At 38.0% G+C, this 15,834-nt stretch overlaps 1 protein-coding gene across 10 annotated transcripts in view; it reads right to left on the bottom strand.

Moving 5' to 3' along the window:
• The window catches only part of CSNK1G3 (casein kinase 1 gamma 3), a 116,187-nt gene that overhangs the window by 4,023 nt on the left and 96,330 nt on the right, over positions 1 to 15,834 (bottom strand). For 6 of the 10 annotated variants that reach the window (XM_027546989.1, XM_027546987.1, XM_027546988.1 and 3 more), the window contains 2 exons: positions 12,847 to 12,953; positions 12,319 to 12,342 (listed from right to left, as the gene is read on the bottom strand). In XM_027546989.1, the coding sequence (XP_027402790.1) occupies positions 12,319 to 12,342; positions 12,847 to 12,953 (131 nt within the window). Of the gene's footprint in view, positions 1 to 12,314; positions 12,343 to 12,846; positions 12,954 to 15,834 lie in introns of those variants that run through there. The other 4 variants (XM_027546990.1, XM_027546994.1, XM_027546995.1 and 1 more) reach the window with 2 other exon arrangements.

Here is a 15,834-nt window from a genome sequence, read left to right as displayed (position 1 = left end):
TTATCAGTCTTTATGAGTTTTATTATTATTGAGATAACTACCAGACAGAATGGAAATAAATTACTCAATCAAGGGTCTTAAAAAGAGACACTACTGTAAAAGAAGACTTCAGGCACAATACATTTAGAAGAGAAAGTCAAATTTTTCTGTTAGCTACCTAATACTTTCTCAAATATGTTACATATATTTTCTAAAATAAAAAAGCAAAGCAAAAAACTACTAGGAATACTTATGGTTGATTCATGTTGATGTTTGGCAGAAACCAACACAATACTGAAAAGCAATTATCCTTCAATTAAAAATAAATAAATTTAATCATAAGAAAACTACTAGGAGATAAAAAATCATTATTCTAAAAAGAACTCTTCAATTAAAGACTTAGAAAGTCTTTAATAGAAAGACTTCAATTAAAGAGTTAGAAAATGTCCATATTGTAAACAGCAAATGTTAAAAAATCAGTATTTAAAAGAAACAGACCAAATATTTAGAAGATTAAATAATATGATCATAGGTCAATGGAAATTTATTGTTTAATATGAAGTTTTATTAACAATGTTCACTATTTTTAATAAGGTTGTCTTTTCAAATTCCCAAGTATGTCCTTCTAAAAAAGTTTTCTACTAAAAAAGTGTTGAAAGGTTTACATAATAAGCCTTTTAGAAAGGGGGCTTTCATAGATGTTTTGATAAACAAGTTCAAGGCTCAGATTTTCCACACTTGTATCAGCAATTCGCACTGTCTGACTTATTTATTTTTTTACCATTATTAACCTGCTTTCAGTTCTGAGAGTTGAATTCTTCCTATTTCCTAGGTAATCTTTCTTTCTATGTGTAAGTATTGTTGAACACAGAAAACTATTGTAAGCATTATTTAAGATTAAATAAGATCTTCAAATGCATGATAACTGTATAGACCTTTTAAAATCAAAGCAATCTAAAAAAAGACACCCAATTTTTAAAAGTAAATCCCACTAGAGTACACCCTTGAAATAGATTTGCCCAAGTACAGCTGGCAATGCTATTAAACCGATGACCACCAGAGGACAGCATTGCTTTATCCGATATGAATGCATCCACATACAGAGAACGTAGATGTTCTCAAAATATGATATATTTACAGAATAAGAAATTGATATTAAGCTTCCAGCTGATTTCTTAAAAGTCACTACCAAAACAGCTGATTTATAGTCTTAGTGATTAATAAATCAGGACTCATCTCAATTGTCCTCAGAACTCAGTCTAAACCACTTTTAGCATAAGACCACTCTGACACGATTGTTTAATTTTCCTCTCAGTAGGTAGTACTAATCTTAATTTATTTTATTTATTTGCTTATTATCTACCTCCACATTCCCCTTCATGGATCATAGCCTTATCATGGTGAAAGGGCTTGTGAAAAGTTCTGACAAAACATACATTGTCTGTGGTCTACTTTCTGGAGGAGGAATTACAAACCACTCCAGTGTTTTTGCTGCAAAAACACCATGAACAGTAGGAAAAGGCAAACATATATGATCCTGGAAGATGAGCCCCCCAGGTCTGGAAGTGTCCAACATGCTACTGAGGAAGAGTGGTGGACAATTACTAATACCTCTCAAAACAATGAAGTGCCTGGTCCAAAGCGGAAAGGACACTCCGCTGTGGATGTGTCTGCTGGGGACAGTAAAGTCCGATGCTGTAAAGAATTCTTCACAGGAACCTGACACATTAGGTCCATGAACCGAGGCAAACTGGACGTGGTCAAGCAGGAGATGGCAAGAGTGCACATCAACATCTTAGGAATCCGTGAACTAAAATGTATGGGAATGGGCAAATTTAATTCAGATGACCACTATACCTACTACTGTGGGCAAGAGTCCCTTAGAAGAAATGGAGCAGCCCACACAATCAACACAAGAGTTCAAAAGGCAGTACTTGGATGCAATCTCAGAAGCAACAGAATGATTTCAGCTCATTTCCAAGGCAAACCATTCAACAAGTAATCCAAGTCTAAAGAAGGGAAGCGAAAAGCAAAGGAGAAAAGGAAAGATATAAACATCTGAATGCAGAGTTCCAAAGAATAGCAAGAAGAAATAAGAAAGCCTTCTTCAGCAATCAATGCAAAGAAATACAGGAAAACAACAGAATGGGAAAGACTAGGGATCTCTTCAAGAAAATCAGAGATACCAAAGGAACATTTCATGCAAAGATGAGCTCGATAAAGGACAGAAATGGTATGGACCTAACAGAAGCAGAAGATATTAGAAGATGGCAAGAATACACAGAAGAACTATACAAAAAAGATCTTCACGGCCCAGATAATCACGATGGTGTGATCACTGACCTAGAGCCAGACATCGTGGAATGTGAAGTCAAGTGGGCCTTAGAAAGCATCACTATGAACAAAGCTAGTGGAGGTGATGGAATTCCAGTTGAGCTATTCCACATCCTGAAAGATGATGCTGTGAAAGTGCTGCACTCAATATGCCAGCAAATTTGGAAAACTCAGCAGTGGCCACAGGACTGGAAAAGGTCAGTTTTCATTACAATCCCAAAGAAAGGCAATGCCAAAGAATGCTCAAACTACCACACAATTGCACTCATCTCACACGCTAGTAAAGTAATGCTCAAAATTCTCCAAGCCAGGCTTCAGCAATATGTGAACTGTGAACTTCCTGATGTTCAAGCTGGTTTTAGAAAAGGCAGAGGAACCAGAGATCAAATTGCCAACATCCGCTGAATCATAGAAAAAGCAAGAGAGTTCCAGAAAAACATCTACTTCTGCTTTATTGACTATGCCAAAGCCTTTGACTGTGTGGATCACAATAAACTGTGGAAAATTCTGAAAGAGATGGGAATACCAGACCACCTGATCTGCCTCTTGAGAAATTTGTATGCAGGTCAGGAAGCAACAGTTAGGACTGGACATGGAACAACAGACTGGTTCCAAATAGGAAAAGGAGTACGTCAAGGCTGTATATTTAACATATATGCAGAGTACATCATGAGAAATGCTGGACTGGAAGAAACACAAACTGGAATCAAGATTGCCGGGAGAAATAACAATAACCTCAGATATGCAGATGACACCACCCTTATGGCAGAAAGTGAACAGGAACTCAAAAGCCTCTTGATGAAAGTGAAACTGGAGAGTGAAAATGTTGGCTTAAAGCTCAACATTCAGAAAACGAAGATTATGGCATTCGGTCCCACCACTTCATGGGAAATAGATGGGGAAACAGTGTCAGACTTTATTTTTCTGGGCTCCAAAATCACTACAGATGGTGACTGCAGCCATGAAATTAAAAGATGCTTACTCCTCGGAAGGAAAGTTATGACCAACCTAGATAGCATATTCAAAAGCAGAGACATTACTTTGCCAACAAAGGTCCGTCTAGTCCAGGCTAGGGTTTTTCCTGTGGTCATGTACGGATGTGAGAGTTGGACTGTGAAGAAGGCTGAGCGCCAAAGAATTGATGCTTTTGAACTGTGGTGTTGGAGAAGACTCTTGAGAGTCCCTTGGACTGCAAGGAGATCCAACCAGCCCTTTCTGAAGGAGATCAGCCCTGGGATTTCTTTGGAAGGAAGGATGCTAAAGCTGAAACCCCAGTATTTTGGCCACCTCATGCGAAGTGTTGACTCACTGGAAAAGACTCTGATGCTGGGAGGGATTGGGGGCAGGAGGAGAAGGGGACGACAGAGGATGAGATGGCTGGATTGCATCACTGACTTGATGGATGTGAGTCAGTGAACTCTGGGAGTTGGTGATGGACAGGGAGGCCTGGCGTGCTGCGATTCATGGGGTTGCAAAGAGTCGGACACAACTGAGCGACTGATCTGATCTGATCTGATCTGATGCCTCAATCACCAATGCCGAAGAAGCTGAAGCTGAAAGGTTCTACGAGAACCTCCAAGACCTTCTAGTATTAACACCAAAAAGGATGTCATTTCGTCACCAGGGATTGGAATGCAAAAGTAGGAATTCAAGAGATACCTGGAGTAACAGGCAAGTTTGGCCCCAAAGTACAAAATCAAACAGGGTAAAGGCTAACAGAGTTCTGTCAAGAGAACACACTGGTCATAACAAACACTCTCTTCCAACAACACAAGAGATGACTCTACACATGGACATCACCAAATGGTCAATATCAAAATCAGACTGATTGTTATTCTTTGCAGCTGAAGATAGAGAAGCTCTATTCAGTCAGCAAAAACAAGACCTAGAGCTGACTGTGGCTCAGATCATGAGCTCCTTATGGCAAAATTCAAGCTTAATTGAAGAAAGTAGGGAAAACCACTAGGCCATTCAGATATGACCTAAATCAAATCTCTTATGATTATACAGTGGAAGTGACAAATAAATTCAAGGGATTACATCTGGTAGACAGAGTACCTGAAGAATTATGGATGGAGGTTTGTAACACAGTATAGGAGGAAGTAACCAAAACCATCCCAAAGAAATGCAAGAAGGCAAAGAGACTGTCTGAGGAGGCTTTATTGAGGAATGTCTGAGGAAATGTCTGAGGAAAGAAGAGAAGCAAAAGGTAAGGGAAAGAAAGGGAAAGATACCCAAATGAATGCAGAATTCCAGAGAATAACAAGGAGAGGTAAAAAAGGCCTCCTGAAATGAACAAGGCAAAGAAATAGAGAAAAACAATAGAATGGGAAAAACTGGAAATCTCATCAAGAAAATTGGAGATATAAAGGAAACACTTCATGCCAAGGATGGGCACAATAAAGGACAGAAATGGCAAGGACCTAACAGAAGCAGAAAAGATTAAGAAGAGGAGGCAAGAAGACAAAGAAGAAGTATACAAAAAAAGGTCTTAATGACCAGATAACCACAAAGGTGTGGTCGCTCACCTAGAACCATACATCCTACAGTGTGAAGTCAACTGGACCTTAGGAATCATTATTACAAACCAAGCTAGTGGAGGTGATGGAATTCCAGCTGAGCTATTTCAAATCCTAAAAGATGATGCTGTGAAAGCGCTGCATTCACTATGCCTGCAAATTTGGAAAACTCAGCAGTGGCCATAAGACTAGAAAAGGTCACTTTTCATTCCAATCCCAAAGAAGGGCAATGTCAAAGAATGTTCAAACTACCAGACAATTGTGCTAATTTCACACGCTAGTAAGATAATGCTTAAAATCCTTCAAGCTAGGCTTCAGCAGTATGTGAACAGAGAACTCGGAAATATACAAGCTGGGTTTAGAAAAGGCAGAGTAACCAGAGATCAAATTGTCAACATTTGTTGGATCATAGAAAAAGCAAGAGATTTCTAAAAAAACCTCTACTTCTGTTACACTAAAGCCTTTAACTGTATACATCACACAAACTGTGGAAAATTCTTAAAGAGATGAGAACACCAGACCACCTTACCTGTCTCCTGAGAAATCTGATTACGGGACAAGAAGCAATAATTAGAAATGGACATGGAACGATAGACTGGTTCACAACTGGGATAGGAGTACCTCAAGACTGTACACTGTCACCTTGCTTATTCAACTTATATGCAGAGTACATCTTGGGAAATGCTGGACTGGATGAATCACAAGCAGGAATCAAGACTGCCAGGAGAAATGACAACAGCCTCAGATACATAGATGACACCACTCTAAAGGCAGACAATGAAGAGAAACTAAGAAGCCTCTTCATGACGGTGAAAGAGGAGAGTGAAAAAGCTGCCTTAAAACTCAACATTAAAAAAGTTAAGATCATGGCATCTGGTCCCATCACTTCAAGGCAAATAGATGGGGGGAAAGTGGAAACAGTGACAGATTTTATTTTCTTGGGCTCCAAAATCACTGCAGACAGTGACTGCAACCACAAAATTAAAAGATGCTTGCTCCTTGGAAGGAAAGCTATGACAAACCTAAACCGCATGTGGTTTTTCCAGTAGTCATGTAAGGATATAACAGTTGGACCATAAAGAAGGCTGAGTACTGAAGAACTGATGCTTTCGAATTGTGGTACTACAGAAGATGCTTAAGAGTCCCTTGGACAGCAAGGAGAACAAACCAGTCAATCTTTAAGGTAATCAACCTGAATATTCATTGGAAGGATGGATGCTAACGCTCCAGTACTTTGGCCACCTGATGTGAAAAGCCGACTCACTGGAAAAGAACCTGATGCTGGGAAAGACTGAAGGCAAAAGGAGAAGAGGGTGGCAGAGGATGAGATGTTTAGATAGTATCACCAACTCAATGGACATCAATTTGAGTAACTCCAGGAGATAGTGAAGAACAGAAGAGCCTGCTGTGCTGCAGTCAATGGGGTTTCAAAGAGCTGGAGATGACTTGGTGACTGAATAACAAAAACCTTAAATTTCCCAAGGTCCTGATCATGATACATTCCACAAATGGACACAAAGTTGGTACTGTTAATTTAATATCTACTGAATAAATCAAATTTTTGCCTCATAAATGGAGCTAACTTCTAAAGTAAGAACCTGGTCAAAATCCTAAACCATGTTTTAAAGCCAAAGCTCTTAGCCTTAGGTCACAAACTCTAGTGAAATATTACAAAATATAGATCTCAGTGCCCATGGAAACTTTTCTGGAAATAAATGGTCAATAAAGGAATTAAATTAATAAAGGAATCTGAATCGCAAGAAGCACTGCTTTCCAGATTCAACTACCAGGCCAACTTCCTACATCTCCATTTCCAATGAGGACTTGTCCTGGATGCAAGGAGCTGAGTGCTAGAGACACCGAGTGGACACCATGTCATCAATTTACATGAGAGCAGGCCAAATGCATAAAATGAAACCATATAATTTTAACTTGGTACAGCTGAAGGGGGGGGTATAGAGGGTAGTTATCGGAAATAATAATTGTAATGATAGCAAAGATTCCAGGAATTAGCACATATAGAAATTTTCACAGATGATATGACCAAGTTATTCTATCAATAAGTCCAATTATTTGGTCTTAGAATATAACTTATATTTTCAAAAATTTTCAGACATTTTCTCTCCTGTTGTTCAGTGACTACATTTTCTTATCCATTCATTCATACCTCATATGCAATCTCATATGCATACCTCATACCTCAATCTCCTCAGATGGAGACTGACAACTACCCTGGGAAAAGATTTAGGCTGTGCAGACAATTAAATCATGTTCCTGTCAATGATTCTATTTTTCTCAGCTCTTTCTTGATTATCCCTTGTATGGTTCCAGTGAGCCAAAATGTTCTCAAAAGTCAAAGTCACGCTTCTGACCAGATCATTTAGAAGGCTAGCCTAGAATCTTTGAAGCAACAACGCTACTCTTAAATCCTTTGGGAATAAACATTAAGTTCTATTTCTGATGAACACTGTTGCTTCACATACTGTTTACATAGGAAATAAGAAATGATAACAGATCAAAGTCCTAAACTCTGTAGAAAACATAGATGGGAACAACCAAGATTTTGCTACTGACATCACACCACCATTTCCCCATTACTGACTGCCTTTTTCTTCTTGTAAAACATGGCTTGTCTTCCTGGATCTCTGTCAAAAACTTTCTTCTCAAAAGTCTACCCAGAAACTGAAGCACATTCCTCCGTCTGGATCTGAAGTGTTTATCTGCCCCTGTAACTCACTGGCTCGTCAGTATCCAGTTGAGGGACTGTTGGTACCTGCCAGACCCTCTGCACTTAGGACCCCAGAACCTAGCCTATCCTCCGCTGGTTGAAGAGGATATAGGAGGTATCTTTCATGACATCTGAACTTTAATTCACTGCCAAAGGATTTTTTTCCCCTTAAAACTTATACTTGAAATGTAATTTCATTTCTCTAGCTTTCTCAATGATAAAAATGAGAAACTATTTGGTTAGACAAGTGGGGTTTAGATCAGAGAGCAAGATCATGTATGTAGCCACTCTAACAAAGCAACTGCACCTTCACTTTCTTCCTTTCCATCCCCACGCGGCAAGTATCACAAACCTGAAATGACTTTCACAATTTGCCCACCCTCTAATGCTGGTTTAGTTTATACCTTCAACTGCCTCCATCACTGCTAAGAGCCTTTTAACTGACTTTCATGTAAGACTCACCTCTCTCCAATCTGCCATCCAAACTTCCCTCATCATAAATATGGCCATGCCCTTTCTTCTTAAATCTCAGCAATGGTTCTCCACTGTCCTAAGGCATCAGTTTTAAAAATTTGGTCCCAATGTATTTCTACTCTCCTCTCACTCTCATCCTACATTAGGCTTCCTTTCCCAGACAGCCTGTATCTTAGAAGGAAGGAAGGAAAAGAGGGCAGGAAGGAGGGAAGGGAGATTTCCTGAAGCCCAGGAAGTGACATAAGCCTCAAAACTGGCACCAAAATAATTTTCTTAAGGTTCAATCTGATTATACCATTTCTTGGCTTAAAACCCACAGTGTGCTTTCTTGGGCTAAGAAAGATAATGTCCAATTTTTTTTTTTTTTTAAACCTTGTTACTAAAACCTTTTGAGATTAGATACTCAGCCTGTCTCAGTTCCCATTAATATAATCATACTCTACTTGCACGGGTCACTACTCACTTACCCATTCTTTCCTTGCTTCACGTTGTTACGCAATCTCTTCTCTCTGACCCCCATTCCCCTTTTCAAATCACATTCATCTCTGAACTTCGGCAAATGTATCCTTACCCACAAAGATCTCTATGATCTTCAGCTGGAAATGCACACCCAGTCTCTGAACTCCATAGTGTTAACCCTATAACACCTTGTTTTATATCGGTGATTCTCAATCATGGTTATTCCTTAAAATCAGCTTAAAAGCATTTTAAAAATACTGGTAACCAGACCCCACCACTACTGAGAATGCACAGCCTAAGTACTGGCATATTTTTAAAACTGCCCCGATGATTGTGATATCAAGCCAGGTTTGAGAACCACTCTACATGAAAGTCTCTGGTGTACTTACTACTTTCTCTAATGGAACAACAGGGTCCTGACTTAGCTTCATAATCATCGTATCACCATACACACAACAACTATTCAGTAAATGACAGAGAATGGGGGGTGGGGAGATGGCGCAGAGAAACAGAGAAACAAAGGAAAAAAGATGAATTCATAATATTTCAAAACTCAGTAACTAAACTTGAAGCCTTAGTCTCCTAAATTCCTGGAAGAAATGATGAGGCTGCTGTCATTTCGATCACCTGTTTAAAAAAAGTCTCCACTACAGTTAAAAAAAAAAGAGGGGGGGGAGGCAAAATCTCATTACTATTGAAGGAGCCACTTTGTCTTGGGGGAAGAGATTATTTTCCATCATTTGGAAATCATACATTTACATAAACTTGAGATTCTAAAATATTTGTTGTAGAATACATTTCAGTTTATGAGATGGGGTAAGAAAGACCTCTGCCAATCACAGGTAAGAAGAAAAGAAGGAAGTAGCAAACAGATTCTGAAAAAGAATTCTAGGCCAGTCCCTAGCTACCCAGAAAATTGTGGAAAAGAGAAGAGAAGCATTAGCCCCAACTTTGGAAAAGAAATTATGCTCACATTTCTTAATCACAGACTAAGAGGGTATAAGGAATACAATAATAAGGCTGTAGGAACATTAAAATAACCTTGATCAAAGACAGGACAAAATGTTGTGTGTTTAAAAAGAATTTCCAACTAATGAACAGTTTGGGAAGTTCTGAGAATTTCTGTAACCCATATGGAATAAAAAAGCTACACTGAACTCATGGACTGCTATCAATTTTTCTAAAGAAACTGCTGTATTCAGATATAATTCACATACCATTAAATTCACCTTTTTAAAACATATAATACAATTTTTTTTTTAATATAGTCAAGGGATTTTTCAGCTCTCACCGCTATCTAAGTTCAAAACACTGTCTGCACTCCATAAAGAAACCACATAACCTATCAGCAGTCACTCCTCTATTCCTCTTCTCTGTTCCAGGCCTTCACTATTTTCTGTCTCTGTATATTTGCTAATTCTGGACATTTTACATAAATGGACCTTATAATGTATAGCCTTTTATGTCTGGTTTATGTCACATTGCATCATGTTTTCAATTTTATTTTTTTATATTGTCAACTTATAGTACATTGCATAGATACACTACATTATGCAGTCAATCATTTAGTAATAATTTATTGAGGCTTTGCGGATCTTACCAAAAAAAAGGCCTGGTTTTTAAGAAATCCTGATAGCTCAGTTGGTAAAGAATCCGCCTGCAATGCAGGAGACCCTGGTTGTTCAATTCCTGGGTCAGGAAGATCCCCTGGAGAAGGGATAGGCTACTCACTCCAGTATTCTTGGGCTTCCCTTGCAGCTCAGCTGGTGAAGAGCCTGCAATGTGGGAGACCTGGGTTTGATCCCTGAGTTGGGAAGATCTCCTGGAGAAGGCAAAGGCTGCCCACTCCGGTATTCTGGCCTGGAGAATTCCAAGGACTGTATAGCCCATGGGCTCGCAGAGTTGGACACAGCTGAGCAACTTTCACTTTCACTTCAAGAAGTTTTAAAAGGTGGGAGATAGATAAAGAGAATAACATATCAATGACAGACTTAAGAAACTAATGGAACACAGAATTCAGAATGGAAAATGAGGCTGGGAAAGACAGACCAGAGCAACCATGAAGGGCCTGGTGCCATGCCAAGTGATCTGGACTTGCTGCTCTATGCAAAAGAGAACCTCCCTTCAGAAAGAGTCTCCCACCCCTCCCCACCACTTCCTTTTTTCTTATCTTCCAACACCTACAGATAGAAACCCAAACCATAAACATACACACTCACACCCATCTCAACTAAATAAATTACTACCCATTCTTCAAAGCCCCCTCCACAAAGCATTCTCTGACCATCCTGTCAAACAACTCTAACAGGACCTTTTTCACAATATTTATCATACACTGATAAATGGTAATACAGCTGCAATTATCCCTGCTGAAGAGTGAGCTTCATAAAAGCAAGGATAGTATCATTAGTTCTGAAATCCAAGCAGTGTAAACGCTGAATGAATACATGGAAAAAATGCAATAGATTTGGCGGAAAGTAGATCTCTAGGAGGATGAGAACACAGAATGGCCGGTTTCGGTGACGAATCTGGGTGTGGAAGTAAAAATAGAGAATGTTGATGGAAGAAGCACAAGCCTGGCAAGATGAACGAGGTCACTGGCAGCGAGTAGAGAAACAGAAGGGGTGATAATGGCAAGTGAGTACCTGCCACGCCATGTGCCAGACAAAATACCAGCGCTTTAGTACATTTAATTTTTTCAACAGCCCACGAGGTAGATATTATTAGCCTCATTTTACAGGAAAAGAAACAAGCTTGAAGAAGGAAACAAACAGTGGCAGAAGTAGGTTTCTACAACTTACGTTTCTTTGCAAAGGCCATGTGCGTTACTATCTGCCTTACGTCATCCCCTTTTATAATTGTGCTTGGGATTGCACCAGCACATGTAACTGTTTTTTACTTTTGACATAAAAATACAGAAGTATGTAGCTGACTGATTATATCCTGAAATCCACCAAAACTAAGTCACAGTGGCTATGAATAAATTCCACAGTCAAACTGGTTAAAAGGAACACTTGCTCATTACTCTCTTAAACAGAAATATCCACAAAAGTTTCCTCATCTTGCAGTCAATAAATGAACATTGTCTTAAAAATTATATAAGGTTCCTTTTAGACATGAGTAGAATGTTACACAATTTACTAATCTAAACCACTTTCATTATTTACCCCAAGGCTTGGGGTAAATTTGTCCTAAAATCGAAGGAAGCATTTTAAACACAGCGTTATAACTAAAGGCAAGTGTCAATAAATAGTTTAAATTCAGTATTACTGCAACAGATAAGAATATTATTTTTCATAATATCTGTATTTAGCAGTTACTATTTAGATGAGGATTTTTCATAACACTCTCTTACTATAGTTTATCATGAAATTTAATAATGCATAGTATGTGTATTTAACGGCAATATAATTAGCAAGTGAAGTACTGGTTTAGTGATGTTATTGCTAGGTGTATTTAACAACTACAAATAGGAAAAAAAGTTTGACTCAAAAACTTGCCTCTTTTAAAAGCAAATAATGCATTGTGTTACAAAACAAATGCACAAGCACAAGCAAGACTGGTGTATCATCTACTCAATAAAAAGTGCCCCCAAATGTTTCATCTGTGTCACTTGAAACAAAAAAGCTGCAGCAGGCAAAAGAGCTCCTCAATTATTTCTTGCTTTTCAGAGTTAATGTAAATGATATTAACGACTTTTGTATGACTTTTACCAATTATAATTTCTATGTTGAAAAGTTTGTTTTTAAAGACACAAACTGGTGCTAAATCTTTGAGATTATAGTCAACGGAGCTATTTCTGCCTGCCTACACTTGAGAACTCACCACATGTTCAACACTTTCTGGCAGCTAAACACAAAAAAAATAGAAGGAAAAAGAGAGAGAGAGATATCATCAGAAACTGCCCACACTGAAATTATCACATTGCTTTCATGCTTAATTTTTTTCCAAGCAGAATTATAATTTTAACAACAAACAACTAATTTAAAACTAGTATTAATACATGCAGTATACCACAAAATTAATATTTTTATGTTTACAGAAAAAAATATGCCTCTATAGTAGTAATTTTCATGCACCAACATTCCTAAAACTAATAAGCTAAAAACATGCTGTTAACTCTAAATAAGAATCTGAGCACAGTTCTTAAATAACTATTTTTATATTATTAAAACATTTACTGAAATAGCACTATTTAAAACTTAGTGGTTAAAACAATTAAATATACCAATTTGTTTTGCATGCACCTACTCCTTGAAAAAAATTTCCTTAAATAATTGCACATGACTGTAAGTCTCAAACATGCACAGTTTAAGGAAAAAAGTGACTAAATCAAGCAAAACCAATACATACTTGGTTTCATCCATCACCTCTACTTCTGTAGGGGCTGTGATGGGTGCATTTGAACGTCCTGCAGTAGGGTCATCTGTGTTTAATTCTCCATTTGTAGAACTTACAACCTGCAAAAGAGAAAAAAAAAAATATATATATATATACACACACACACACACACACAAAAAGTAATAAGTTATACAATGATAAACATAAAGTATTTAAATTAGAAAGTTAATATGAAGACCACAAAACAATTAGTATGTAGTTGTTCATAACTAAATATACTAACAGGTCTACATTAAAGATAAAGTCATTCAACACTTGCTTTTCAACTTACTTCCTGGTCATCTTGAAATTTCTGTCCTGTCTGCTATCCTCTGGTTTTTAAGGCTAATGCAATCAGTTCCCTTTTGGGTACCCAGCTCCTTTGGTACTCTGCTACATCATGAATTATTTGCTTTGGAAACTTTAATACTGTCCTTCCAACAGACCCTCCGTTTCATTCGGTAATCACGCTCAGGTCTCACCCTCATTTGTCCATTCATTCACCCAGTTTTTCAAGCCCTAAATCTAGGCATCACTGTGATTCCTCTCTTTGACATAAACCATCAGCAGATTATGTTAAATCCTCCCTGACACAAACCCCAAACCTAACTGGGTCCTCCCCACTCTTAAGACTACTAAAACCAAGAGATAATGGTCCAAAGCACTCTTGAATGAAGTAGAGCAAAAACTGATCAACTGGTCAGCTTTTATTTGTATCTACCGCCCATTAATGGATTGTCCACACAACCACCAAGATGTTCCTTTAAGATGTAAATTAGGTAACACATAACTCTCTGCTTAAAACTCTTATAATGTCAACTTTATGGTTTCATTTGAAATAAAGATCTATATTCTTTACTCCAATTTACAAAGCCCCACAAGATCTCAATCCTGTCTACCCCTTTGATCTCATAGCACTTTCCCTTTCTTCACTAGCCTCCATCCAACATCAAGCTTATTTCCACCTAAGGCCTTGGCATTCTCTTTTCTTACTCCCTGGAATTCTCTTCTTGCTTAGTGGCTATTTTCTTGTCTTTCAGATTCTCAGAGAATAGGATTTTTTTTCAACATATAATCTAGAACTTTTGTGCAGAAACACTCTTATATGTTATACTTCATTTGTAATTCTTTGTATAGCATTTATCAATATTGATGTTTTTCTGATTGACTGATTGATCAGTTTCTTAACACCCACCCCAAATTCTATTAAAATTAAGCTCCATAACAGCAAGAGCCTTCTGTTATTTCCTGAGAGATCTCCTCACCTCAATGTGGCACAAAAAAGGCACTCAATAAATATTTGTTGGAATAAATGAATATATGCATGCATATATGAAAGCTTGAAGCAAGATAAAAATCATAACACTCCCAAATTCTCTTGGTCCAACAAAGTCTCTCTACTGTCCTATCTCTTGTTTTCCTCTAAACTTAATAAAAAACAATCATCTTAATTTACCATTTATATTTTTATAAAATTCCCCATTTATTCCTTAACTCCTCCCAATCTATACTCTGACCCTGTATCAGAACTCAAATTGAGGTTTTTCTTGAAGGTTACCAATAGTTCCTAAAAGGTATGTTAGTAGTCTTTGCTCAGTCTTCATTTGCCTGTACATCTCTCTATCACTTGGCACCAGCTAATGACTTTGAAGTGAGACAGAGCTAGATACAAAACCTAGTTCTACCACTTACCACTTATGTGACTCTGGGAAGACACCTGACCTTGCTAAACCTCAGTATTCTCAACTATGAAATTGGAAACAGAAGTTATCTGTTTAATAAGGTTGATATGAATAGGAAATAAAGTTAATATATAAAATACAGTGACTGGCATATAGTAAGAGTTCAACAAATGGTGGCCATCATTATTACCATCAGTCTAACCTAAACAATGGCTTCAACTATTACCTTTACAAAAAGGATTCCCCAAGCCTAACTGCTCACCTACATGGTTAGTTAGCTAGATCAAGTTTGGCACCTTGTTATTTCTAAAACCAAATTTATCATATTCCTTCTTAAATCTGTTACGTTTCCTATAGTCCCTACTTTTACTAAAGCCCTACCCACTTCCCAGACCTCCAGGCTCAAAAATCTCAAAATCATTTTTGATGCTTTCTCTACATGATCTCTTTATGATGTAACAAAAGTCTAAGTATCAGAGCTGACAGGTGACTAGTAGACTTAACACTTCCATTTACAGAGGCCGGTTTCTAAAACTTAAATTCCAGGCTTCCGTGGTGGCTCAGTGGTAAAGAATCCACCTGCCAAAGCAGGAGATATGGGTCCAGTCCTTGATCCCAGGAAACTCCCACATGCTGTTGAGCAACTAATCCCATGCGCCACAACTATTCAGTTTGTGCTCTAGAGCCTGCGAGCTGCGACTATTGAGCCCGTGTGCTGCAACCACTGTTGTACCCGTGTACAACAAAGACCCAGCACAGCCAAAAACATTAGATAAAATTATACATAAAAAGTTTAAGTTCGAAAAGACAACATTACGCCAAGCACCGTTCTAGGAACTTGGAATACCACAGTAAACAATGCAGAAAAACATCTCTGTCCTTGTAGACTTAATAGTCAGTGTAGGGAAATAGGCCCTCTCCCTGCAGCTCAAGCTAGATAACCAGAAATCAATCAATGTATCTAGACTAGGTCATGATTTATACAAGTTCAATTTCCTATAGCCTATATGGAACAAGTACTTAAGAAATGAGCACTGCATTTGTTCCTTCAGCTGAAAACACAAAGCTGCCTTGATCCTCTTTAGAGGCAATTCAATGGGAGGAATATTCCTAAGTCACCCTCTCAGCTTCTGGGGCACCTGCTTCCTCCTTTCTGTCATACTTTGAGCTCTGTGGTACTGTGCCAATTTTCTCTCTTTCTGAAAATGTGAAAAGATACTTATTTGTTCTAATTACTGAATATAATTGGCTTCTTTATTTTTAAAATGTCAGAGCCTCT

Source organism: Bos indicus x Bos taurus, chromosome 7 (assembly GCF_003369695.1).
Source record: "Bos indicus x Bos taurus breed Angus x Brahman F1 hybrid chromosome 7, Bos_hybrid_MaternalHap_v2.0, whole genome shotgun sequence".
In the NCBI taxonomy this organism is placed as follows: Eukaryota; Metazoa; Chordata; class Mammalia; order Artiodactyla; family Bovidae; genus Bos; species Bos indicus x Bos taurus.
Note: the sequence above shows the minus strand (reverse complement) of the source record. Positions and strands in the feature narration are given on the sequence as shown.